Below are 26655 nucleotides of genomic sequence, written 5' to 3' on the forward strand. Positions count from 1 at the left end.
GAGAAAAAAACTTAATGAGATATGTATTTCATTCTATAGACAAGAATATGTAACTTTCTTGGCGACTATTATCTGCATTTGGTACAATATCTCTGTTAATTTAAAACGTTTGTTTCTTTATTAAAAAATTGACTCAATCGATTGAGTGGTTTGATATGAATTATATTTTATAAATGTGATACAAAATTTGGTCAAACCATTTGCATTAATCAAGTTACAGCCTCTTTACGATATGGAGTGATCTATGCATTGCAATAGTTTTTTGGTTCTATTTTTTCCTTTTCTTTTTTTTTTTTAATCATACGTAGCATAGATATTGATAATTCCAGTTTTAGTGGAAGTGACAGATTTTTATGGAGTATAGAGATCGAAGAAGGTTGATCTTTCTCATTAAAAATATTGTTTTACCTTATTATACAGTCACTAGGTATGTTCATGTAGAAATATTTCTTTCAATCTAAAATGTGCCTTTGAATCATGCAGCAACAGAGAAAACTTTGTAAAGCATTTTACAGTTGCGCATATTAATTTTCAGTATTTCCTTATTTTGCAATATTGAGGCACATTATTCTGAGCTGTGGAAAGAAATGTAACCTCAGAACATAACTAGTCTCTTGTGAAAATTATAAACAATGGTGCAATTTTATTTGTTTTATCGTTTACTAATACAAATTTCTTTTGTTTACCATGGAACACTGAAATATATATAAAAAAATATACATAGAAAAATTGTATGAAAAATTGTTTTCTCAGTGTATGTGATTAATTTTAATTTCAAATGCAATTACGTTTATATTTAATCACATGAAGCAATAACAAATTTTCTTATATAAGTCTCAATATTTCTGTAAAAATGATATTTCCATTACAGACTTAGTACATAACATATAAATACTAAATTATTTGCTCTACATTGGTGATACAACATTGGTGTTGATTATATTTAAATTCAAAACTATATTTATGTATTTGAGAAATATGTTAAAAACTTTATTTATTTTGTTACTGGTTTCACAAATTTTTTTTTTTATTATGAGCATGAGAAAATTTGCAATCATTATGTGTTATGAAATTTCATTGCAAATGCAACTGGCCATTGTACTGGAAATAAAAAAATGTGACAATATTACAGAAAGGGGCCATCTTTTAATTTTGTACATTAAACAAAATAATCTTTTAACTTATTAGAAAGAATTTTATAATAATTTTTAAATTTCAAATTAAGATACAAAATTTGTTCTTTATATTGAGTATCAAAACTAAAATTATAATTTTACAAATTCCATGAAAATTACCTTTTCAGTTTCTGTTCAAATAATTATTAAAAGATATTTTAGTCTGAGCACAAAATTAAATATAAGAGATAATACGTTCCTTTCTGTAAATAAATACCATGTTTATAGTTGGTTCTAATACAAAATACATATATATGTTTATAAAATGACTAAATCTATTAACTTTCGTTTTAAACTGCTTCTTATATTAAGTTATCTACAAGATTAAAAACCTTGTGACCTTTCAATGTTTTCATTGTTTAAAACAATTATAATCAATAATCTGTCTAGTGATCTATTTAACAGAATGTTGCCCTTCAATTTCTTTTTTGTTTTTTATTTGTAGTATGACTCGTTAATAAATATAGAGTAAATGCGAAGAGGGCTGTGTACACTGGGAAGTAATAAGCGCAACAAATACTGTTTGTGCAAGCTTCAGATTAATTGCATGTTAAACATGTCACTATGTGTATAATGATACACACCTACCTATGTTAATGGTATGAAGCCACATACAATCTATGATTAACGTTCTTTGTTTGAACATATGAAACAATAATAATTATATACATATCGGTATATAATACATATAGTCAGCGCGCACTCGGCACTTAGCAGTACGAATAGTACTTTTTGAAGAATACTTTGTTTATGTTAAATTAATTTCTGATTGTAAGATTTTTGTTACTTTATTCATAAACATAATGGGCAATCTAGTATGTGTACGTTCAGAATTTTTGTAATTAAAAGTTATTATTCATTTGGAAAAAGAGGTAAAAGTATGTTACAATATGTGTTTTGTTAAATTCAGTTAAAACATATTTATATTGCCTATTATGTTCAATGTGATGTTAGTCTGGCATTTTTAATGTATTTTTCTAAATAAATAACAATGGAAAAAGTCACATTATAATATAAAAATTGTCTGTTAGAAGCAATATTTATTACCTCGGTTTCATTCACTGTTTCTGATATAGAAATAAACCTAATAGAAAATTCATTCAATATTTAAAAGTAATATTGCTGCATCTAGATCAAATTCTTTAAATGTTTTATACTGTCTACAAATTATTCACGAAAGTAGATTGTACTTTCTAAAAGATGTAATGTAAGCAAAAGCGTAATATATTTATCTATTAAACGTAAAGACAAGTTTTTGGCCGATTTGTCTTTTAAATTTGCTTAAATCAATATACATCTATGAAAAATTCTAAATTCAGTAAAGTTTGTATACCGATGATTGAAAATCCCGCCACGGGGTGAATTTAAAAAATTGTCTTTATCGATCGAAATTGTCTACGTGTTTCACGAGTTTGCCGTCAGAGGGTGCCACTAGCCAGTGCCTGGCGCGAAGCACGTAGTTCCAGCGGTGCTGGACCTGGACGTAGTTGTGCTTTGGCAGTTGCTCGGTCACAAGCAGAGGAAACGGTGTGGCGTTTGCTTCTCAATCTTGCGGAATAAATATAAAAAGCGGTTACAAATCAATTTGTACAACAGAAACAAGGTACATAGGCTTAAAACTGTTTTCGCGATCTTCGTGTTGTTGCTTTCACGATGAAAGCTACGCAATAAATTTCGGTACGTATCATGACCATATAATTACGTTGTCCCGTTGTAAAATGTATGCGAATAGTTGTAAAATCAATGTACGTTGTTTAGTAGCCACCACGTGTACGCAGTTATGAGTTCCCTTTTAGGCGTGTATAACGATCGAAGCACTACGTACGGTTACGAAAAGGTAGCAAGTGGTCTGTGAGGCGTGCCTGTCTGAGAAATAAAAATAAAAGAATATTTGTGAACGGTAACGCGGGTGAATTGTAGAAAAAGTATATTTTTCGTTCTTTGCAATATATTAGTATAAAGTGAGAGAAACATGCCTGACAATCGAGGAAATGTAGTGCATGGCGTAATGCCACCGCATTACCTACACAAATTGCCGGCTGAAGACGAGGAGAGGCTGGAAAATATATTCCAGAAATTGGATTTAGACGGAAACGGAAGAATTGATGTTAAGGATTTATCGAAAGCGCTTCGCGAAGTTGGCGTGGACAAATCTTACGCAGAGGTATGTTGGAATTTTGTAATTTATATTTCACTTTGTAACCGAATTATAATTAAATCTGCAATATAAATTACTATTACTATATTTTAATTGAATATTCTTGAAAATTGTATATTACTAATAAACCTTCTCACATTTCGTGTCACGCTTGATTCGAAAGGCATTTGTATACATTATGTAGGTGTATGTATGGAAAGTATGCAGTAGACATGTATTATAGATGTTACATAAAGATTGTAGGTTCTGGGTCAAAAACAGCATGTATTGATTTTGAATGTATCAAATAAAAATATGACAATTTTTATGATGAACGATACTTCGCGTTTGTTATAAAACAGTTTAAACGACACTTAACCCATGGTATTTGTACAAAGTTCACCATGAACTTTAAACCCTTAAACATTGTACAGTTTATGGAATCATTAATCACTTTTTATTAATCATTTCCAATACTTTGTCGCAGAGTATATTTTTAACAGCCATAATTAATTAATTCCGCAACATAAATTTGTTAAGTATAATTTTCCGCATAATAATCGAGTTTTCATTGTAATATCGGAAACCTTGGACTTAGAGTTAGTTACTGCGATATGTGATCTCTGTTATTTAATTTGAAGAAGGTTACCGTTAATATTCTTGCCGCATACATACATAGCGGCACGATTTGCGCTTAATAGAATTTATTTTGATTTCATTAAGGATAACACACATTGTTGTGCCATTTTGTTCAAGTACGAAGGAAAGAAAATATTTTCCCATATAAATATGTACCTAATAATTGTTCATTTTATTTAATCCTTTCGCTGCCAAGCGAATTTTTGAACTTGCACCAGTGGGCCACAGATTTCATATTAAAAATTTTATAACGGTACAATCTTGCCGATAGCACATTTTTCTTAATGGTGGTCACCGGAAACCACCATGGCCCAAATGAAATGGCAAGCGCCGGTCCCATCTGGTCCCATCGGACCACTGTGACAGCGAAAGGGTTAATACAAATTATTTTTCGCTCGAGAAATTTTTTTTTTTTTAACGAAATGTTTACGAATTTTTTTACAGAAATTCTTGGCAAGATCAGACAGCACTAAGAGCGGTGACATAAGTCTGGCGGAATTTATACACTATGTTCGCGAACATGAAAAAAACCTACGACTACAGTTTTCTCATCTTGACAGAAACAAGGATGGTCAGTACATATATGATCAAATGTTCAATTACCCAAAGAGCTTAAGGTGGAAAACGAAGGTGTCTACACCTATCGACCAATAGGCATGAAACTATTATCCGAAGTGATTTATCTGTTCATTTAAAAATCGATCATGAATCACTTTTCTTATCGTTAAGAAAACTTGAAACAGCTCAAAAAAATATTACTCGACATCATTGTTATCTTTACCTGTTATTATTTTATTCTTTTGTTAAACCAGCAGTATGGATTCTTCGAAGCAGCGCGATAAAAAAATATTTCCTTTTGTTACGTCTAACTGATTTAATGTTAATTTTATAAATTTTATTTAAGCTACTTTTTTTCTGTCAGAAACAATGTAAAGGGGCCCTTTTGTGGAGCTCGCCTAGGACCCCCGATATCTCAGGGCCGGCCCTGTTAACTGGTCGTAACCGAATGTTGCTTTTACAGGTAAAATCGACTTGGAGGAATTGGTAAAGTCGTTCGAGGAGTTGGGTATAACGATGGATTACAGCGAGGCGAAGAGACTGTTGCAGCGGTAAGATTATAATAATTGCAAGATAGAAAGTAGCGATTAACATAATGAGATGAAACTTGTGTCGATGATAGAATGGACACAGATGGAAGTCTCACCATCACTTTCAACGAATGGCGAGACTTTTTACTGTACGCACCGAGTTCCGATCTTCCTGGTCTTATAGAATATTGGCATCATACAAATGTAAGTATTGGTAATACAATGCTATCATTGGTATACATTGTTTAAGCTTTTTATTAATAATATCGAGCCAGGCAGTTAGTTTAAATTCATTGCTTATTCAAATTTCAATGCAGAGCCAGCCCTGTTATACAAGCTTTAATGTTAATTTTATAAATTTTATTTGAGCTACTTTTTTTTATGTCATGTATGTGAAGGGGCCCTTTTTTGGACCCCCAAAATCTCAGGGCTGGCCCTGTTTCAATGACAGTATTTTTTATGAAATTATTCAGTTACAAAGTTAAGTTATAACGAAGCGCAAGCATAGCAGTTGGGTGCATAGGATTCGAGTGTCTGCACTCTATATAACAGTTGTACGATGAACTCGAGGGTGTAGTTTGCATGGATACGAGGAACGATCGAGTCGGTGCAGGGCTCTGATTCGTTGACGAAGAGGGCTCGACCGGAGGTGTGACGTCGAGTAGTTGTCGTTCAAAATGACCTTGATAGTTTCCCAGCTGTTTCCAGTACCTCTCTCTCCCCTCCCGCCGTTAACGCAACCCCTTCCCGAATCAACTTGATTTAGACACGCGTGCGCGATAAAAGCTAATCATTTTCTAGCGCATGCGCACGATAGAGTACCTTTTGCAAAGTCGATTTCGCATTGCGGACAGGACAAAAAAAGTTACAAATCGAACGATAGTTCGCGAGAATCGCATTGGGAATTTTTACAGCCGTCCTACCGTAACACCACATATTTAAAACAGTGAAAAAGTTCGTTACAAATGTGATGTAGAATATAGATATCTCTGATTGAAAAATTTTCTCATATAATCATATTTTCTTTACAACATTGCCATACAAGTTCTTACAATTTACTTTAGCAAAGATAAATAATTCTCTCGCATCACTGTTTTAGTTATTGTTCTGTAGGGTGGTACAAAGAACATTATTGTTCACCAGATTTATGATAGGAAACTGCAAACATTTGCAGTAACAATGAAAAACAACGAGTAACGATATTTAATGATAACAATTTTAATCATGAATAATATTATAATAATATGTACCATGTTATAATTTGACTGTTACATTTAATTACAATTTAAATCTTCTTAAGTTAATTTCTTGTACTTTGTACAGTAATTACATTATTTAAATGTAACTGCAGATATATACCTACATGAAGCAAGAAATTAGATGAAAAAATGGTCGATAATAATTACTGGAAAATGACGTTGCCTTTTTACAATCTTCGGCTTTGAATTAAATTTTTTATAATGGTGAAATATCTTGCAACGTTTCGTCAGCCATACGCTTACTATGTGAGGTCAGCGTCTGTTGATCATGAGTACAGAATACGATAGTGCTGTACCACGAATCTTCCTGCCCCTTAGGCCTGCGTTAAAATTTCAGAAATTCATTATTAGCAGAACGTTTACTGTCTGCTGCGAACGTCTGCCATCTAGTCTGCGCCTTGTTTTTTCACGCGATGACGCATTGCATTCCATTATTTTCATAATTGTAATTACGTTGACCACGCGTAACACGAACAGATACGGTATACGAATTGACGTAGCATAAGGAAAATTATTTATTTCTTTTTTATTATTCCGTTTACCTTCTTCTTTGCATAGTTTCCTGTATTGGAAAACGGTATTTCTTCTTCTGATAGATGAAGAAATACACATACCACGCGTGACCGCATGCTTTACTTGTTACGGTATTCGATTTCTGCGTGCCGGAATAGTTAACTTTCACATGAAAAGAGGCCACACGGTAACATATTCTCAAATGTGTCAACGTGCTAATTAAAGTTCTATATTATACATTTCATATTCTTTATCATTATTGTTACATCTTTATCAAATAATTGTTGACACAAATGTTAAAATGTTTGTTTTATATTTTATAGCTTTAGTGCCAGGTATATTGCTTTTTAACTTATCAAGTGGTTAGGTAAATTCACCTTTAAAATGTGAAAAATTAAAGGCAAATTTTAACAGGTATTTTCCTTGTTAAAATACGTTGAGCAATGAGACATATACTATAGCGTACAATGTAGACCTTACAAAAAAAAAGATGGTGGGGGGCTTTCCCCGACTAAATCAGCGATACTGTTTTAACTCCCTTGCCGTTTCTTAGCGCTCTTCAGTCTTGAGATCGGACTCCGAGCTCTCATATCGTTGGTTTTATGGGGAGGCTCGTTTTACCTGCATTTTCTATACATTTTGTTAAACAGTTTCTAGCCGCCGTTGTTTTTAGTTGTCGTATTTCTCAGACATATTGAACGTACATACACGTAAACCTTTTCGTTCAGTTTTAATCGCGCTTTCTGGTACAAGATAAAACCTTTAGTGAGAATAGTTTTTGCCATCGTTAAATATAATGTACACGTTTAAAAAATCAAGACTACTGAAGAATGAATGCATTTCGCCTACCTGTCAGGTTTGCGAGGATTTCCTACAAAATTACCATGCACTTTTGCAACGGGTGAGTCTCTCCTCTTGTATAGTAGCAGGGTAACTATTTATGGACGCTAAAAGGGATAACAAGTGTAAACGCGATTAAGAATTTTGCTTTAGTCTTAATCTTCCGCGAACTCGCAGTTTTTATTCCAACGGGGGGAAAAAAAAAGGTTTATCAAAAGTGTAATTCCACAGTGTACTTTGGAATCTATTTGAAAATTAACACTTGCAAATTGCAGTAAATCTGATTTTTCATAGAAAATGTATTGGCTATTTTAATCAGGGCAATTTTGTATTGATAATTATATCCGCGAGAGGTTATAATATAGTCGCATAGAGGTTATGGCTGGCATACGTGTCACGTGGTTACGGAGAAAGCGAAAGTTTAAGAATTTTGCTCTACGCTTTCTTGTAAACTATTTTAGAACTGAAATCTCACATGATTAGTAATTATTCATGAATAAATAAATTAAATCTATGTATCTAGGAAGATATCGGAAACATTTTTTTTTGTTCAACATAAATCATGAATATTATTTTATAAAATGAATCACAATTTCAGTAGCTCTAACAATGTTCATTGATACTTATTTGCTTATAAAATAAAATTGAATATGCATAATTAATATTAACTTTGGTAGAACTAGTAAATAGTGACAACTGTTGAAATGAACATATGTTTGAAAGTATACTGTTCATTGATACAGGTATATTATCAAAGTACAGGGATATTATAAGATTATTAAACTTAACCTATCTAACATTCCTAACGAGTATGAAATAATGAATGAAATCGTATTTTGTATGATGTTGAATTAGGAAAACGTTGACAAAATGTGTAACAGTAGCGTGATTCATCGCGAATACGAATGTAAATCCATTCCCTTCTCTAATTTGTTCGAGATTGTTCTGTACGAACGTCTCTGTCCTGTAAAGAGTTTCATAGGAAAATATTGGTTCTATACACATTTATATAATTATTTGAAAGAAAAATGCTCGTAATTGATTATTATACAATACTATAATAAAAATGAAATTTCCCAGCTTATTGGAACTTAATTTTAAAAGCTCGGAGCAAGTCGCGAAATGACAGTTCATATATCTAATACTTATCAGTTCATACATTGGAAAATTTTGACGCTCCTGAGATTCATAAACAGAAATATCGTACGTTTACATATTCATAAACATAAAAAAGAGAGAAATCTTTACTGTGTAGAATATTATTTAAAAGTCCGAGGTTTCTAATATAAAAAAAGATATTTTTGTTGGAATTGTTTGTTCATTTTCTGTTTCTTTTTTTTCCTTAAATAAAATAGTCATTTAATAAAATTGTGAAGCGAGTTTTATGTGCGTCATTAACAGGCACAATATGCGTATAGTTATTGTAACCAGTAACCGGACGATTGTTATCTGACACTTGAGTTCTGATATCGATTTCCTCGTAAATTTCAACCGTCATTATTTCAATTTGTTTTTTATGAATGATAAAGCATGCTTTGTTATGTCTTACATAAGTTTGAACAGATTTAAAAAATTGCGGTATCATAAGTGCCTCGTTATTTTAAAATGGCGGGAATTTCAAATGTTCTGGAAAGAACTTGGATGAAATTTAAAAAATGCACTGGTTATTCAACTTTTTTGCAAACAATTGTTCGACATTCTTTTCTATTTTTTTATTAGTTAAAGGATGACGTGTAGTTAAAATAAAGCGCGCGACAATTTGAATCGATTATAGCCGGCTTCAGTCTGGTTGCTGAGTTTCTGGTCCGCCTTGTCAGCCAGGATCAAAATAATCGGTTGAGTCTCGTGACCACAGGCATCTTTAAGTTAGAAACAGAATATTGGTTGATTCAAAAGAAATTTGAAAGCTGACATTGGGCGAAAACCCAACTAGCTTGTTGGCTTTAAGCCAGACTTAATGACATAAAGCTGCATATACTATCATTTTAGTCGTTCCTCGAATTTATTCGATTCGACGTCTTGTATATTTTACTTGTGATAAAAAAGAAAGTGCACATTACTTATCAAACAATGGACGGTATGGATTTCGATACAGATATCTTCTTTCAGTTTCGACTAAAGTTAAGTATCTATGATTCAAAGTTAAATACATACCTCGCTTTTACTATCAGGTTGTGTTAGAAATAACCGTAATTTCTGTTATACCTCTATGTGCATTCGAATTAGTTCTTTTGCTTGTATAAGCTGTTTTTTAACCCAAAAGGAATCGATAAAAAATGCTTGTGTAATCAATCGAAGATGTACAAGTTCAAAAACTAATTCAATGAAACCTACCAACGTCAAGGCTTCTTTGAACTTTTCCTGTTTTTTATGCCCGATATTTCTCTGTACGCGGAAAAAATTCGAAAGTGACATTTTGTTTTATTACCGTCCCAGTATTTTTGTATCAAGGCGAGCAACTTTATTCGACATTCCCATTGAGATACTCGTTTCACTTACAATTACCATAGTACTTTAATGTGTTCAAATTTGGAACTAAACGTTTATTATATCGTACGCGTGTCAAGTATATTGTCTGGCATCTACCTTTAAATAAGTATAGACAAATATAATGTTCAATCGACGATTAACTAATTTTTACTGACGTTAATTTACTATTGAATTATCGTGACATTGTTTACTTACCTGGCCTCGTCCATCCATTATAACACATTAACGTGTCTATAAAAAAGCTTACTAAACATTTTTTCCTCGTACTTACGTTTTTGGTTTCGTAATTATCAGGCTGTTCCTAGTGACTTTTCACCGATTGTTTAAAAGCCGATTGTCTTCGAAGGTCACACATTACTCTTTATGTGTGTTCTACGTAACAGTCATGTACTTAATTAATCGCAAATGTTTAAATATTGTTCCCGTTATAACGGCGTGAATTACATCCGTCAGAAAAATTACCGGATTTAGTGAGAAATTTGTTTGACCACGTGACATTTGGACCCGGCGGATCAGACAGAACATAACCAGCTTTTCATTCGGTTAAATTGTAGATATAACCAGTGAATACTGGTTCCGAATATACAGACAGATAAGATGCTCTGAGGGGAATCATTTATTTCTCAAAGAAGAAGATTTTGAACTGTTTGTAAATTGCTTTAGTCGTGTAGGATTATGACGCGCACGTAATTGGCGCGAAAAGCGAAGAAATTTAAACGAACCGTAACGGAGAGTAGCATTGTCCCTTATCAAGAAAACTATAATACACGCGTTTTCAATTACGAATGTTAAATAAAAGTTAAGAGCATAGCAGTAAATTTGATTTACGGGTTGCGTACATATTTACATTATATAAATGTAAACAGTGAAGACACGTTCTTTCGTACATATAAAACGTGGTAACAATGAAAGAAAAATACACGGCAGTTACGCACTGCCAGATGTCAAAATTACAGAATATGGCGTACAGAAGAAGGTTAATTATTAAGATATTAATCATGCATGATTTAACGAGATTTATCTCGCCATTCCGCGGCATGGTCTGTTTCAACGTGCAAAACGGCGGTTGTTTATCGGTGCGGTTACAAATATGAAATTTCGTTGAAATAATTAGAACCGATAATCATGTTTTATGTTGCCTTTCCAGTATATGGACATTGGGGAAGACATCGCTGTTCCCGAGGATTTCACGACTAATGAAATGGTCTCTGGAATGTGGTGGCGACATTTGGTTGCCGGTGGCGTAGCTGGTATCGTATCGCGCACGTGTACCGCTCCTTTGGATCGTATTAAAGTCTATCTGCAGGTAGGTTTACAAAATGAAAAGTATTCGTTATACTTCCTGTTCAGGGTATTTAAAGTAAATGCATATTATTTAAGTACTATGTGGTACAAAAATATGCAAACGAATTAGCTCTGTTTATTTTTACAAAGAAGAATACTTTTAGGTACATGGAACGCGACACTGCAAAATCAGAAGTTGCTTCAGCTACATGCTCCGCGAGGGTGGTTACAGTAGTTTGTGGAGAGGAAACGGTATAAATGTACTTAAAATCGCACCAGAAAGCGCGTTGAAATTTCTGGCTTATGAACAAATTAAAAGATACATTAAAGGAGACAACGTTAGGGAACTCGAGATTCATGAACGGTTACTGGCAGGATCTTTAGCTGGAGGAATTAGTCAGTCAACTATATATCCACTTGAGGTATGAAATAAAAAAATAAAAAATCATATTATCTATGTATGATATTTATGTCGTTGATATTATATGTTACAGGTACTCAAAACCAGATTTGCTCTTAGAAAAACAGGAGAGTTCTCGGGTTTAGTTGATGCTATCAAAAAAATATATAGGCAAGGAGGATTGAAATCATTTTACAAAGGATATATTCCTAATTTACTAGGAATTCTCCCATACGCTGGTATTGATCTGGCTGTGTACGAAGTAAATATAACATTGAAAGAATTATTTATTATATCATATCTTTTATCTAGATTATTGATATTAATATTATCGTTTTAGACATTGAAAAATTGGTATTTACGAAACCATGATAAAAGCGAGCGTCCATCGGTTTATATATTACTATTTTGTGGAACAGCTTCTAGCACGACCGGTCAAGTGTGTTCATATCCATTAGCGCTAGTCAGAACACGGTTACAAGCTAATGCAATATCAGACAAGTATCCTAATACTATGATAGGTGTTTTTAAAGAAATTCTTAGAAACGAAGGACTTCCTGGTTTGTATAGAGGAATAACCCCAAACTTTTTAAAGGTATAAAATAATTTATATAAATAATAATGATGATGATGATAATGATGAATTTGATAAATTACTACATATATCATTTATTTTTAGGTGGCACCAGCTGTATCAATTAGTTACGTAGTATATGAAATCTGCAGGGAACTTTTAGGTGTTAATATGACGTGATGATTATTTATTTTAGGTGATACTAATTTAACTAAATTATTCTTTGATTATATTTTAAGGTGTATAATAAATTAGCCAATCGTTGGTTAATATTATAAGCAATTTGGCATGCTCTGCCTTCTGTTAAATGTAATATCGCTTATTTATTGTTAACTCGAAGCTTCCACAATTATTTAAACATCTATCATTCTATTTTTCGAATGTATCGTACTATTGATATATATATATATATATACATATATTAATAATACACATTTATAAAATATTTCAAGGAAGAGAAAGAGAGAGAGATTAGGTAATACAAAGTGGCCAGCATAAAATGACTCGAATTAACTTTTAACTATTTCGTATTTATATACATTTTGTGTATGTGTTTGATATGTTGTATTAATAATTTAGTCGTCCTCACAGTTATGACTTGCATTCATATTTTACTTCCATGAAGCAAAACAAAAATGTAGATCCATAATTTCAAGATAGTAACGATAGTACAAAGATATTAAGAAAAAAAAGGTATTATAACTTATAATTTCATCTTTTTTTCTTTTTAAGGGAAGGTAATGAATGATGTCAAATAGTTGCAATATTATAGCAAAAAATTTCTTTATACAATTTAAAAAATAACGTCATTTAAGCGAATAATATACCTATAAAATGTAAACGAATGTATTACTTCAAAATACATTACATGATGTTACCGATTCTGAATATAAGGAGGATCGAGTTATATTGATACTGTGATGTGTATGATTATAAGCTACATTGAAGAAGTAATTCAATGCATAACATGTTATTAATTTAAAAATTTTTCATTTTTATCATTTTTTCCAGGCAGATACATATAACGGTAATAGTAGATCCTCCGTTATAACGATGTTATGCTATGAATCACGTCATAAGTTGCACGTTTCATTAATCCTTTTTATAATTTATTGTATATTAAACTTGTTTCACTGCTGGATATTATATTCTTACGTCTATTATTTCCAATATAATCAGTTGTGTAATGTAATGAACTTTGTGAACAAGTTGTGTACATCATGTATGCTATAAATATGTAAATTTAGGCTTTACAGTAGTATATCGTAAAATAGCATTGTAATCAAATTTGTTTACATTTCTCTTTCAAATAATTGCAAAAATGACGGTGTTAAAGAAAAAAAAGAAACAATACTTTTACAACTTACTCTTTCATATATGTGTGAGGTATTATCTACAATATAAATTCTTGAAATTTAAGGTACCTCGCCACATCTTCATCTTTCACATACGTAAACGGAACTATTAAAATTATAAAACCCTTTCTTCTTCAAGTAATTGTAGCATCTACACGTTAAAAGTACATTGTACTTTTCAAGAACTATTTTGTAAATAATGCTTACGAATTTGAAGAAAAAGAAAACTTTACAAGATTATTATATTGAATCTCGTGAAAGTAAAATGTTTCACTGTATGAAATATGATTGCTAAATCATGATAAAGCCGACAAGTCTTACGAAAAACAGATAATTTTTTAGTTCTTTTTATGGATATCCATGTATACGTAAGATATTTGTAAAAAAAAATAAACCTAATTTATAAATTATTGTAAAAATTTAGTTAAATAATTGACATCGGTTATTGAATATGACTGGTAGACACAAATAATATTTCTGTCTCAAGTAATACAATATTTCGCTTAGGAATAAAAAAAAAGGAATATAAAATAATCGTTTTTTTTGCTGTATATCTAATTATCCATATTTATTAATTTTATGTAAATCACCAAAGAATATCTTACAATGCCGGACATTTTTGATTGCATTATACTTGATATGTCTACTTCTGTATACAAATAACGATAATTACGATATTTATTCTTACAAATAAATTAATTGTATAAAATTTTAAATATTTTATTAACTATCTTTCATTTTTATATCATAATCATTTAAATAAAGTAGTGAATAGTAATCGTTCCAAAGATCATAAAATATATTTGTTTTCGTATTGAATTTTTTTTATATCTTCATAAAAATAAATATTGCTTTGAAGAGAATTCTTCGTCATAAACTTATTGAGATAATTTATTAAATTGCAGTTTCATAGTGATAAAAAATAAGTTATACACTGAAAAAAACGTATTATTTTATATTTTGTACTTATTTCATGTATACAAATATAAATGGAAAAAAATAAATATCCGAAAATTGTTGTATTGAAATAAACAAACAGAGAATAACAAAATATTTTAAATGATACTAACGTTATAATAAAGAAATATCATCTTTGAGCAACAGTTCACAAAAAATGCTTTCATTTAAATGTTTATCTATTAGCCATTTAAGTAAGATGCACATATGTATACAAAAGTATGCCTGAGATAGCTGTTGAGCATCAGAATAAGATATTTAAGTGGAATGTTATAGTCAACTTTAAGCAAAATGTTATTTAGGCTGTTTGTAATAATTTTGATGAATCTTCATCTAGGATCCAGTACAATTCTCCACTGTGCGGTTGTACACGAGCAGCTGGCAAATTTTTCTTTATCTTGCAAAATTCTCTGCGAGATATTAAATATTAATAATAATATTTCTATAATATAAGTTACAAATTAGTCTTCTTAATCTTTGATAAAATAATCACCTTCACAATTCAGCTTTGCTAGATCCGACAACGGTAAATATGCATTTTTTTGCATTATTGATTACAGGAAGAGTTAGAGTGATACGAGATGGAGGAGGTTTAGGAGAATCATTAATAGGACAAACCCACAAACTTGATTCGTTCAAAAGCTTATGACCAGGAAACAGAGAACACGTATGTCCATCTGGACCTACTCCCAAAAGAAGCACATCAAAACATGGGAGACGGTCAGGAGGAAAAAAATACAGACATCTTCTTAATATAATCTTTTGCGGCATCTTCGGCTATAAGTAGGACAATGAATTTGGTTATATAATCATTACTTAAAACGTATAGAAAAGAAAAGTTTTTAAACACATTAGTTTACCAGATAGATCAGGATTTATTTTTATGAACTGATCTTCGGTCACTGGTATTTTTCCAATCAACTTTGACTTATATTCTCCATAAGTGGAGTCATTACTATCAAAAGGAACAATTCTTTCATCACAGAAGAAGAAATACCATTTACTCCAGTCAGTTGTAATATTAGGTAAACTCTGTGCCAATAATTTAACCACAGAGCCCCCTGATAAAAATAAGTATTTCATGATTCATTATCAAATGATTATTTTAATAAAAAGAAAGTAATTTATGTTTTAAAGGTTACATATTTAATGAATATTAAGTATAGCTTACTAAGAAGTAAGTGAAAGAATATTGTTATGTATTTATACTTTAAAGATAATATACATGCAATTAGAATGAAATTAAAACATTAATTATACAAATTTTTCTATACGTTGTTCGTAACTTATAGTCGTATAAGATTCCACAAATTTTCATTTAAAATCCTATGTAGAAAATTTTAACGCATGCAGCTAATCGTTAATAGTAATTCTAGTATTTTTCAAGCTGTAATTTAAACTAATATTTGTTCGAAACATGTCACCTGATAATCCAACTTTAAGTGTATCACCGTTGGCGAATGCCTCTTCGGCACTCGTTTGAAGAAGGTTAGACAAATATGACACTATGATACAATTCTGAGGCTCGATTAGTATCTTCTCCATTATTTATCGGTAAATTTTGAACAGCACTTAAATTTAATAAGTGCAAAATTAACCAAGAACTCGTTATGGAGAATGGAAGTTGTGCAGAGTGTAGAGATGCAAGGTAGTATTAGTTAGTTATATAGCCTCAGTTAACAGTAATCAGAATACAGCATTGGACATTTACAATGACACGTGATAAGCTCATGATAACTATCTCCTAAACGTTACTATGATTACGCGAACAGTTCATTCGCATAAGAATCTATTTTTCGTGTATATGAAAACGCGATATAAAGTAATATTATTTACTAAAAAATTCAGTTTTGGATACTTGATGGCGGGACATATTTTTTTAATATAACCTATGTTCAAACTACCATAATGTCGATTGAAATTGAAATAATATAATGAGTTTCTTTGTAAACTCTGATATAATAAACTTATTTACAAAGCGAAATATATTTATTTATTAGTTTAATTAAAGTCCATAATTCTAAGGTGGATTTTATACTTATGAAATGAATTGCAATAACAAATTGTAGATTATAAGATTTCTAATGCTAACTGGAGTACTATAATCAAGTCAGAATGCATAATATTATATATTTAATAAAGATAGAAATGCATTAGATGATTATTAATCAATTATTTGGAAGAACAAGACAACAATCATGTCATTTTGTGTGCGACTTGCGCGCAGCAAACCCATACGTTTGTTAGGAGGTATTGCAATGAAATGTTGGGCTTTCTCTGGGACTTACATACTTGCCTGTTTTCTTTTATATTGGTTGTATGGTGGAATCTCTGCCTTCTTTCTCCTTTGTTTCGCTACTACAGGTATATGTTTGTATTTCAATAAGAAAAATCTTAACGGTATTAGATGTATATTATAATTAGATATATATCTTTGTAGGTATATTATATCACAGAGAAGATCAACTTGTATATCGTCCAGAATGGCCAGCTAATTCCAGGGTATATGTTCCTGCACCTTCGATATTTAATTTACCTTATCAAAGTATATATACTAGATCAAAAGATGGTACAATGTTACACATGTTCTTTATTTCTCAACCAGAAGATAAAGCAAAAAAGGTGCCTACTATATTATTTCTTCATGGCAATGCTGGTAATATGGGACATAGGTTAATATTTTTCACTTACATCAAACATGTAATTTTATCTTAATAGTTTGGATTAAATTTTCAATTTATTTTAGACTTCAAAATGCAGTTGGATTGTATCACAATATTCAATGTAATATTTTGATGCTAGAGTATAGGGGGTATGGATTATCACAAGGTTCACCATCAGAGGAGGGTTTATACATGGATGCTTGTGCTGGAATGATTATTTGTCCAGTAGAACTGATATAAATACAAGTGAATAATAGTGTTTGGTAGATCATTAGGTACTTCATTAGGCTACATTCATTTTATACATCCATAAGTGTGTTATTCAACTTGTTTCGTTTTTATAGGTGGAGCGGTAGCAATCAATTTAGCTACAAAGCCGGAAAATTTTCAAAGAATTTGGTGCCTTATTGTCGAAAATACTTTTACCAGTATTCCTGATATGGCTGCATACCTTTTTGGATCAAGATTTTTACAATATCTACCACTCTTCCTGTATAAAAATAAGGTATAATATTTGCTTATCGTATTTCATATGGCTTATTTTATTTTGCAATGAAAGGAAACTAATTATTACTAAATTTATAGTATTTATCGATTCACAAAGTGCGATCAGTAACGGTACCTACGTTATTCATTTCTGGTTTGGCGGATACATTGGTGCCAACCGCGTATGATGCAAGAACTTCATAAGAATTGCAGAAGTTCGTAATAAAACATATACTTTCTATTTCGGGAGGTACTCATAATGAAACATGGTGCCAGCCAGGATATTATCAAATATATGTAACTTCTTAAGTGAGTTGAGAGAGAATCCTGTTCAAGTGACATCCAGTCATTGGCAAATAGATGACATATAATTAGAAATACAACGTTCATTTTGCGTCCAAAGCGGTAACTATATTTTAAAAATGATCCATTACTAAGGTCAGTATATTCTAATAGATAACAAATTTAATTTAGCGTACACGAATATATTAAAGTTTCAATTGTGATCATTATTTTAAATGAAAACATAATTTAGCTCATAACTAACGGGGATCAATATTCTATCGAAATATTTAGAGCTATATTGAACAAATGTAATGCTTCGAATCATCAAATTATTATATTACTCGAATTTAGCAAAATATTTATTTGAAACAAAACGTTGTGAATAATGAAATAACTAAGTCCTTCCAATGTTAAAAGTATCTCGAACATTTAGATAGTTTCAACCTCACTGTTTTCATCGAAGTGGGCTGTTTTTATATTTTAAAATATATTGTATTTCCGATGTAATGGCACAACCCAAAAGGGGTGAATCTACATAAAAAAGTAAGTTAAAAATGCATTAAAAATCCTGTATTTCAAAAAATTTTTAAAACCTGCCATAAAAAATTGGCGCCATCTTGTGTTAAGTGTTAAAAATGAGCCTTTTTTGTTTTACCGATAGGGAGTGCAAACAATATATTTATAGTTATCCTTGTCAACACCAGGCGGCGCTCTAGTACAGTGGCGGTCTTTTTTTTAAACATTCAAAATTTAAATTAATTTTCGACTCACTTTTTCATATTCACCCTCTTTTTGGTTTTGTCCCACCAAGTCGGAAATACCCTGTATAAATGCAGAAGTGCTAATGTATGTATGTGTGTGAATTTAAGAATACATTTTAGGTATGTATAGGTATTTATTTTCATTCTTTTATAAGATACAATATATGCATTAAAATGCGCGTATGTATGTTTTTATATGTACACCGTGTATTCGAAATAATATTTCATTTATTCTTATCTTTCAATAACATTTACATCTTCTCTGCATTCAAAAATAAAATTGATCGAATACGTACAAAATAGCATACTTAAAAAATTAAGGATTTTTATCGGGTAGTAGATAATAACTTTTTCAAATGAAATAATCATTATCTTATAGTTTTTTAAATATGTTTGAAACTAGCAATATAATAACTACTTTTGTTGTATTTTATAATTAGTTAAAAATGTACGACACATAATTTTACATTACTTATTTACAAATTATATCATTATAAAAAATATAAGACAGATAAATTTATATAATAGAGAGTAATAAATATTAAAACTTCCTATTAATTCTCCTCTTTTTCATGGCAATTTTTTGTGTCCAAATAATGCCTATTATTATTAAACTTGATAATACAGTTAGAGCTATTCCCATAACAATTAACCAACCAGTACTGGACTCAAATGTTACTTTCTTATTTACTACATTATCAACCTTCATTATGAGATTTTCATTCAAGTTTGACATATTACAAAAAATTTGTTCTTTCCAACCATACCAATGTACCATTCTGACGTTTGATATTTGTGGAGGCCAAGCGCACCTAATGAGATACAATAAGAAGTATTAATTAATTAATATCTTTTCTTGTTACTTTGAGAAAATTATGTGCTGAAACATACCGTAAATTATCTAGAAGATCAGGCCGTGTGAAATACAGGCTTGGTATTAAATCATTTAACATCCATTGTAGAGAACAATTACATTTGAATGGATTTCCTTGCAAATTGATATCAAGTACTACTGAAGTATCACTGTTCATAACTAACTCTTGTGACACATAGGAAAGTCGGTTGTTCCTCAGATCCAACTGATGGGAAAAATATTTATTATTCTTTGTCAAGTGGCATTCTGGCTTAAAATTATAAAACTTACAAAACATAATTTTAAATGTTTCAATGCATCTTCGTGAATGAAAGATAAACATTTCATTATTGGATATAGTAACTCTGATACAATCTGTTGGAGGCATTCTGAAGTGTGCAAACGTATCTTTGTCAATAGTCTTCAAAGTACTTATATTACTTGCAATAAACGAGTGTAATTTTAAATCCGAACGAAACGTTAAGTTTTGAATCGGATTTTTGCTAATGTTAAGTTCAAGCAAGAGTGGAAAATTTTGAACAGACAATGACTCGGGGATATACTGCAATTTATTGTTAGACAAATCTAACTTTCTTAGATTCTCGAGTAAAGTATTTGGAAAATCATATAATGCGTTTCCAGCGACATTCAAATCCGTTAACTCGTTCAATTTTGTTACATTTTTATATATTTCAGAAATATTATTGTACTCTACATTTAGTACTTTAAGCTGAGATGATTCATAAAATATTTCTGCAATCTGAATATGTCCAGAATGTAGTTTGATTAAAGACTTGGAAATATTCGTATATCCAGCGAAGTAAGGAAATTGGTGTTATAGAGATCACTTTCAATGAATTTAGACGTGTTAAAACTATAGTCCATCAAAGAATGAATTCTATTAAATGATAGGTCTAGATATTGCAGATTTGGTAACAGTTCAAAGAATTTCTTAGGTAAACTGGATATGTTATTATGAGACAAAGTGAGATAAATAATATTTACTGTAGTTTTGTCTGCTACACTTTCTACTGTATGAATATGATTATGGCTAACATTTAACGTTAATAATGTAGGAAGTACTTTCAGTAATGAATCGTCAAAACTGTTAATTTATTTTTAGAAAGATTTAAATCTTCAAGATTACTCAAATCTATAAATATGCTTGTATGTATCGTTTCCATAAGATTTCAGATAAATCTAAACTTTTCACAGGTTTTAATTTCTTCAGTAGATGTTCAGGTAAGTTACTTATATTATTATTTGATAAAATAAGTTTGTTGAGTGATCGATATCCATTTAATGTTAGTAAATCAACAATTAGCATATCATTGTTTTCCAAATCTTTTCCATGGCAATCAATAATAGGCCCTTCGTTTACTGAAATATACCAAATAAATGTAGTATTCAATTAAGACGCTATTTGCGAATGCATCATTTTTAATAATTCAACTTACTTGCAGTTAAACACAAACATGTTGAACATATTTTCACACGTCAGAACGTTGTGTTATACATAAATATAAAATCCAATTAAATATAAATGAATAACATTATATTCTTCATTATGTTCTCATTATATTATAACTTAATACACATTAACCACTTGCAACAGTTACAGTACGATTACTATTACTCATATTTAGGGTGTAACATGCGTTCGGTTTCAGTGATAACATATCTGATAAACTTGGCAAGTGAATGTGTATCTATTTCATCCTACATCATACTTGGAATCAGATAATTTCAGTTTACAGATAAAATATACAGAGATGATTATAAGCATTATATAAACTACTTGTAAAATAGTAATTTTTATTAATACTTTATACGCAATATCATCTCTAAATTAAAAAAAAAAAAGTACATACTCAGTATAAATTATAAATATGTTATACTTTTTTAAAAAGTTCATTAGAGTTGTTTGTTTATTATTTTTCTTCCCTTTTATTTCTGGACGTGGTTCAGGTACTACAGTTTCTTTGATTCTACAAACTTCTGATTCATCCTCGGAACAACTTTCATAAACATGCACTTTTTTGTTACAAGAAAGCCATCTTCTTCAAACGTTTGATCTACTGTTTTTCAAAACTTTACGTTTTCCGTTTTCAACTTTGGCCTGCGGTGGAGTATCAGAAGGTACTTTTACAGAAGGAATAGTTTCAGGTGAAGATTCTTTTTTCGTTCTTCATCAGATATCAGTTCCACATTTTCTTCTTTATCATCCGTATCGCTGGAATCACTCTGGATTGTAATGCGTTTTCGTCTTTTTGCAGCAGAACTAACATCCTTACTTCGATTACGTTTCTTCCCGTGTTGATTTTTATTCGTTCTTTCTTATTTTCTAAATAGTTTTCTTTTTCTGTAATATCTTTTAATACACAACTGGTATTTGTTTTAGATTCTGGAGATGCTGTACTTTTAACTTTTCTTCAATTTTATTTTGTTGAAGAAAGCTACTGAGCCCACCTTGTGCATTCTTTTTCTGTGGTTTGGGTACATCTTCCTTTGACAATGTTTGCTTTGTAGAATCTGTTTCTACTTTCTTTGTGTCAGACAATGTTGAAATAGTTTTCTGCTTATTAGCAACTTTCCCAAAAAGACTATTAAAGCCTTTCTTCTGAGCATTTTTTCTTTTTATCCATTGATTTTTTCTCTGGGCTTATTTCTTCTTTCATTTTGACCGGTTCGGGTACATAGTTTATTTTTTCTTCGGAAACAGGCTGTACTTCATTGATTTTGCACCCCAGCGTAATATATGCATTTCCTCGTTACTGCGTTCGTTACTTTCGATACATTTAATTGCACTATATCTGATATCTCCATCATCTGTCATTTCCAGTAACTGTACTTTTAGCAAGTGCCTTTTGAAGGCTGTAAATATGTTCGGATAGAATTTTAGCATATTTCTCTTTGGCTGTAGCCAAATCCTTTTCTTTAACAACTTCAACACGCATGCCATCATCGTGTAAAATGCCCATCAATAAGAAAGTACAATCAAAACTTTTCTCTTCTTTGTATTGTTGCCAGAACTTCCATAAAATTTGCTTGGCCATATCAACATGAACTTCCAGTTCTTTACTTAACCATTTGTAAGTTACCTAAAATTATTTTGAACATCAAATACTTTAAGAATATTTATGTTTAAAATTTTCAACTTTCTGTAAGGTCTGAAGGATGAACAATCTGAAGAATATTAAATAGAGATACTTACCACTTTATCATCATCAAATATATCCAGCTACAGTTTCTAAATATTCGTTCAGCGATTCTATAATCATATTTAACTGAATTTTTATTGTATCTTTAAATAATTATAAGTTTTGTGTTAGGTTATGTATTTCTTTCCTTAAGTGCGCGCAAACGGTTTGGAGTTTTCAAGATACCAATTATTCAAAGATCACTATGTTATGTGTGCTGACAAAAATTTTTTATTTTTCAAATATTAATTTAAATAACAAGAACAATTATATAATAAATGAAGTTTCCTTAATCTTTTTATATTAAAATTTCACTTTATAAATAAATTAAAAATCAGAATACATTTATGACAGTATATTTAATCATTGATAAGTTGACACGGTGTTAGAAAACAATTATGTGTCATTTTAATATTGTATATATTTTATTTACATTCTCGTAAAAGGATTTGAAAATTGACGTTTATTTTACTAGACGTTATAGTAGAATATTTATATCATTGTGGCAATACTAAGTTGGTGAACATTTTTTCAGAACGCAAATTTCATCAATTAGAAGAGCGGGCGTTCTTATGACAAACAAAGTCAATTGCCGGATGTGCAGGTTCCTCGTGGTGATCCGTTTATTCATTGCAGAATAAATTTGAGTGATTGCTATAATATTTTGATGATAATTGAAAAAAAAGAAGTATGGTTCTCGGTAATGCAGCCATTCATGGTGAGTGGACAACATTGAAAAGACAAAACGCGTTACCGGTTTATCTTCTGCTTTTGACAATGGCAATATATTTTCTTATTTTCATCCTGACATTCTGAAACGTAAATAATGATTATATATAGGATGTTGAGAGTTCAAGAAGTTACATGATGAACTGTACTCCCTGGATCCTCAGAAATGCTTAGAGGCTATTATGTGAGTAAAAATGGTACTTAACCTCTGAATTTTGTTTACTAAAAGTTTTCCTGAAATCTGTACATTATCATTAGTTAATATTTCTATTATAATTTTTAGATGCCTTAAGAACTCTGTGATTGGAAGTAACAGACAGAAAGGTTCGGTAATAGCTCAAGGTGTAGTACCTCGTTTATTACAACTTCTTGGTGATTCCACTGATAGAATTGGAGATAATATAAGATTGGAGGCTGCTGTGACCTTAGGTTCTCTAGCCAAAGGAACAGATCAACATGTATTGGCACTCATAGACCTTGGTGTAGTGCCATTGCTTTTTCAGGTTATATTATCTACACCAGTGTCAGAGACACCCTTAGAAGGAAAACCAAAAGTAACAGATTTGTTAAATGAAGCGTGCTTGCGTTGTTTACGTACTGTATTTCAACATCCAGCAGCTCCAGTTCACTCCATATATCAAGACCCTGCATTGGTACCAAGATTGGTATCTTTAGCGAATCAATCTGTTACTTGTCAAATTTGTGTAGCAACAATTTTAACAACAGCATGCAAGGTAAAATTATAAAAATTCTATTACACGATCAGCAATAACGATTTATATTATTTTTATTAGACAACAGAAGATCAAAATGCATTATCAAAAGGTGGAGCAGTGGAGACATTAGCAATGCAATTGGATTCGCCATTACCTGATGCACAGTTATCAGCTTTGGCTTGTTTGGCTAATATGTGTTATAAAAATTACAGGGTATGCGTTATGGTCGCTTCGGCGACTACGAGTAACACGCCGCAAGGTAGACTCGTACCCGTAGCATTAGGACAATTAATGGGTCGCGAGAAGAGCTCCTTAATTCAACTTGAGGCTGCGAGATGCGTCACATATATGCACAGAACTGGGTTTTGTTGTACAAAGATCCAAGAATTATATACCGAGCCTTGCCCTGTTTAGTGAGACTCTGTCACAGAGATCATCCTCCTCGCGAAAGAGTGGCTGCAGCCGAAACTTTAGCTTTTCTTACCGAGGTTAATACCGAATTACAACGTCTAGCTTCCATAAGTAATCATTTAATTCCTACACTGGCAGAACTTCTACGACCATCATCCGCATGTAAAGTATCATGGTACTTATTAATGTATCTATTTGTACGTATATCGTTAATATCTTCCAGGTACCAAGATGCAACGTTAACACAAGATATGCGACAAGCCGCGTTCAGAGCATTGCATCTCTCGGTGCTAATGACGAGGATATTAGAAAACGTATTATCGAGACAGAGAGCTTATGGAACAGGTGGTAGCAGGTCTTCAGGATCCTGGAGGTTCTCATGTACGTTTAGCAGCAGTTAGGTGTGTTACATTCTCTTTCTAGAAGTGTTCAACAACTGAGAACAACTTTTCAAGATCATGCCGTTTGGAGACCATTGATGCAATTGTTACACGGAGCTGATAAAGGATTAGAGGGTAAAATATGATAATAAGATAATAAGTATTTGTTGGAGAAAATTTCTTTATATCAAACATCTATGAAAATATTTAATACTTATCAACAATTAGTAATGGTACTTACTATTACGTAGTAAATACGTTTGTATTATGTAGGTAGAGGCGAAAGCGAAGTTGATTTATTAACCGTTGCTTCAAGTACTTTATGTAACTTATTACTGGAATTTAGTCCGAGCAAAGAACCGATATTGGAATCTGGAGGAATAGAATTGCTGTGTTCGCTTACAAAACGGTTGTACACCAGCGTTACGATTAAATGGAATATGGGCTTTAATGAACGTGGCTTTTCAAGCCGAGCAACAAGTGAAATTACAAATTTTACAATGCCTGGGAACCGATCAAATATTTTGCCTTCTGGCGGATCAGGACATACCTGTTTTAATGAAAACGTTAGGTTTATAAGAAACTTGCTCTCTACAAAAGCACATATAGATCGTATAATGGGAGAACACGCAGCGCACGTTATGCAAGCTGTCATATTAGTTTTAGAAGATCCAAGACATCCGGCAGATGTTAAAGAGCAAGCTCTCTGTATTTTAGCAAATGTAGCTGACGGTATTCGAGCAAAAGATCATATTATGGCTAACGAAGACGTGCTTAAAAGCTTATGGATTATATGGTGTGTGAAAATATTACTTTCTTATCTTCTATAATACATTTAATTTTCTTTATATTTTCTCTTTCCTTATTAGGAATAATACGACATATATCGTTCCTGTTTGATATTTATAAGCAACACTAATATTTATCAAAGTAATAGAAATTTTATAATTTCTTATATTCATTCAGATGCATAGTAACGTGAAGCTGCAGGTTGCAGCAGTCTTTTGTGTGTGCAATCTAGTCAGGAGGGAAGAGCCTGGTGCTGCGCAACGGCAGGCACGTTTAAAAGAATTGGGTTTTTATCGTATTCTACAACAATTACGGCAAAGCAAGGATCATCAATTATATGAAAAGTATGATAATATCTAATTTTAACATCTTATCATTTTAACAAGGCGTTAAGTTATAAATGTTACGAAAATATTTCTGATATTTTTCAGGGTCAGAACTGCCGTAAACGAATTTTACGATGCCTAAATTTCAACGTATTAATGAATAAAATGAAGTTTTGATTGAAAATTCTTTGATGCGTGAATTACAGTTATATTCAGGTGTTAACACTGTGATCCTGTACTTTTTTAATGCATAAGCATTTTATATTTATACAGAAAAGATATAAAAGCAATATCTCTGGCGATGTAACGTGCTTATGTTGTATTTATTTAATTTAAAAAGAGAAA

General features: G+C 31.3%; 6 protein-coding genes across 7 annotated transcripts; 3 read left to right on the forward strand and 3 right to left on the reverse strand.

Annotated features, from left to right (window-relative positions):
- The first annotated feature begins 2670 nt into the window (after positions 1–2670).
- Positions 2671–14463, forward strand: LOC114871024 (calcium-binding mitochondrial carrier protein SCaMC-2). Of its 2 annotated transcripts, none has more exons than XM_029176401.2 (10): positions 2671–2852; positions 2937–3339; positions 4396–4522; positions 4973–5060; positions 5132–5243; positions 11289–11447; positions 11590–11847; positions 11920–12087; positions 12166–12420; positions 12505–14463. In XM_029176401.2, the coding sequence occupies exons 2-10, from the start codon at positions 3148–3150 to the stop codon at positions 12577–12579; spliced, it is 1434 nt and encodes a 477-aa protein (XP_029032234.1). In that variant the 5' UTR covers positions 2671–2852; positions 2937–3147; the 3' UTR covers positions 12580–14463. The 2 variants fall into 2 exon arrangements, with proteins under 2 accessions (XP_029032234.1, XP_029032236.1); XM_029176403.2 differs by having other exon boundaries at positions 2671–2778; positions 3131–3339.
- Positions 14464–14872: 409 nt separating this feature from the next.
- On the reverse strand, positions 14873–16624 carry LOC114871058 (6-phosphogluconolactonase). Its single transcript, XM_029176478.2, is given in 5 exon segments — positions 14873–15121; positions 15205–15446; positions 15448–15488; positions 15572–15772; positions 16136–16624. Coding segments are annotated over 5 exon segments (717 nt in total). The 5' UTR covers positions 16257–16624; the 3' UTR covers positions 14873–15009.
- Positions 16625–16769: 145 nt separating this feature from the next.
- LOC114871057 (protein ABHD13) lies at positions 16770–19329 on the forward strand. Its single transcript, XM_029176476.2, is given in 10 exon segments — positions 16770–17075; positions 17152–17383; positions 17458–17582; positions 17585–17623; positions 17626–17649; positions 17719–17879; positions 17960–18037; positions 18039–18080; positions 18083–18149; positions 18152–19329. Coding segments are annotated over 10 exon segments (1014 nt in total). The 5' UTR covers positions 16770–16909; the 3' UTR covers positions 18232–19329.
- Positions 19330–19377: 48 nt separating this feature from the next.
- On the reverse strand, positions 19378–21399 carry LOC114871172 (protein artichoke-like). The gene is given in 8 exon segments (XM_046285961.1): positions 19378–19718; positions 19798–19985; positions 20051–20098; positions 20100–20563; positions 20566–20865; positions 20868–20951; positions 20954–21139; positions 21363–21399. Coding segments are annotated over 8 exon segments (1578 nt in total). The 3' UTR covers positions 19378–19447.
- LOC114871176 (DNA polymerase delta subunit 3-like) lies at positions 21047–23052 on the reverse strand. Its single transcript, XM_029176762.2, is given in 12 exon segments — positions 21047–21139; positions 21217–21793; positions 21796–21844; positions 21846–21941; positions 21944–22084; positions 22087–22184; positions 22187–22391; positions 22393–22493; positions 22496–22613; positions 22615–22860; positions 22974–22992; positions 22994–23052. Coding segments are annotated over 11 exon segments (1305 nt in total). The 5' UTR covers positions 23041–23052; the 3' UTR covers positions 21047–21139; positions 21217–21608.
- Positions 23053–23100: 48 nt separating this feature from the next.
- On the forward strand, positions 23101–26497 carry LOC114871170 (armadillo repeat-containing protein 8-like). The gene is given in 16 exon segments (XM_046285887.1): positions 23101–23173; positions 23495–23677; positions 23800–23821; positions 23824–23872; positions 23972–24422; positions 24483–24765; positions 24768–25088; positions 25091–25144; positions 25147–25220; positions 25222–25330; positions 25469–25605; positions 25607–25769; positions 25772–25969; positions 25972–25991; positions 26162–26328; positions 26416–26497. Coding segments are annotated over 15 exon segments (2136 nt in total). The 5' UTR covers positions 23101–23173; positions 23495–23626; the 3' UTR covers positions 26453–26497.
- Positions 26498–26655: the final 158 nt, after the last annotated feature.

The sequence above is a fragment of the Osmia bicornis genome, chromosome 5 (assembly GCF_907164935.1).
Source record: "Osmia bicornis bicornis chromosome 5, iOsmBic2.1, whole genome shotgun sequence".
Classification (NCBI taxonomy): domain Eukaryota; kingdom Metazoa; phylum Arthropoda; class Insecta; order Hymenoptera; family Megachilidae; genus Osmia; species Osmia bicornis.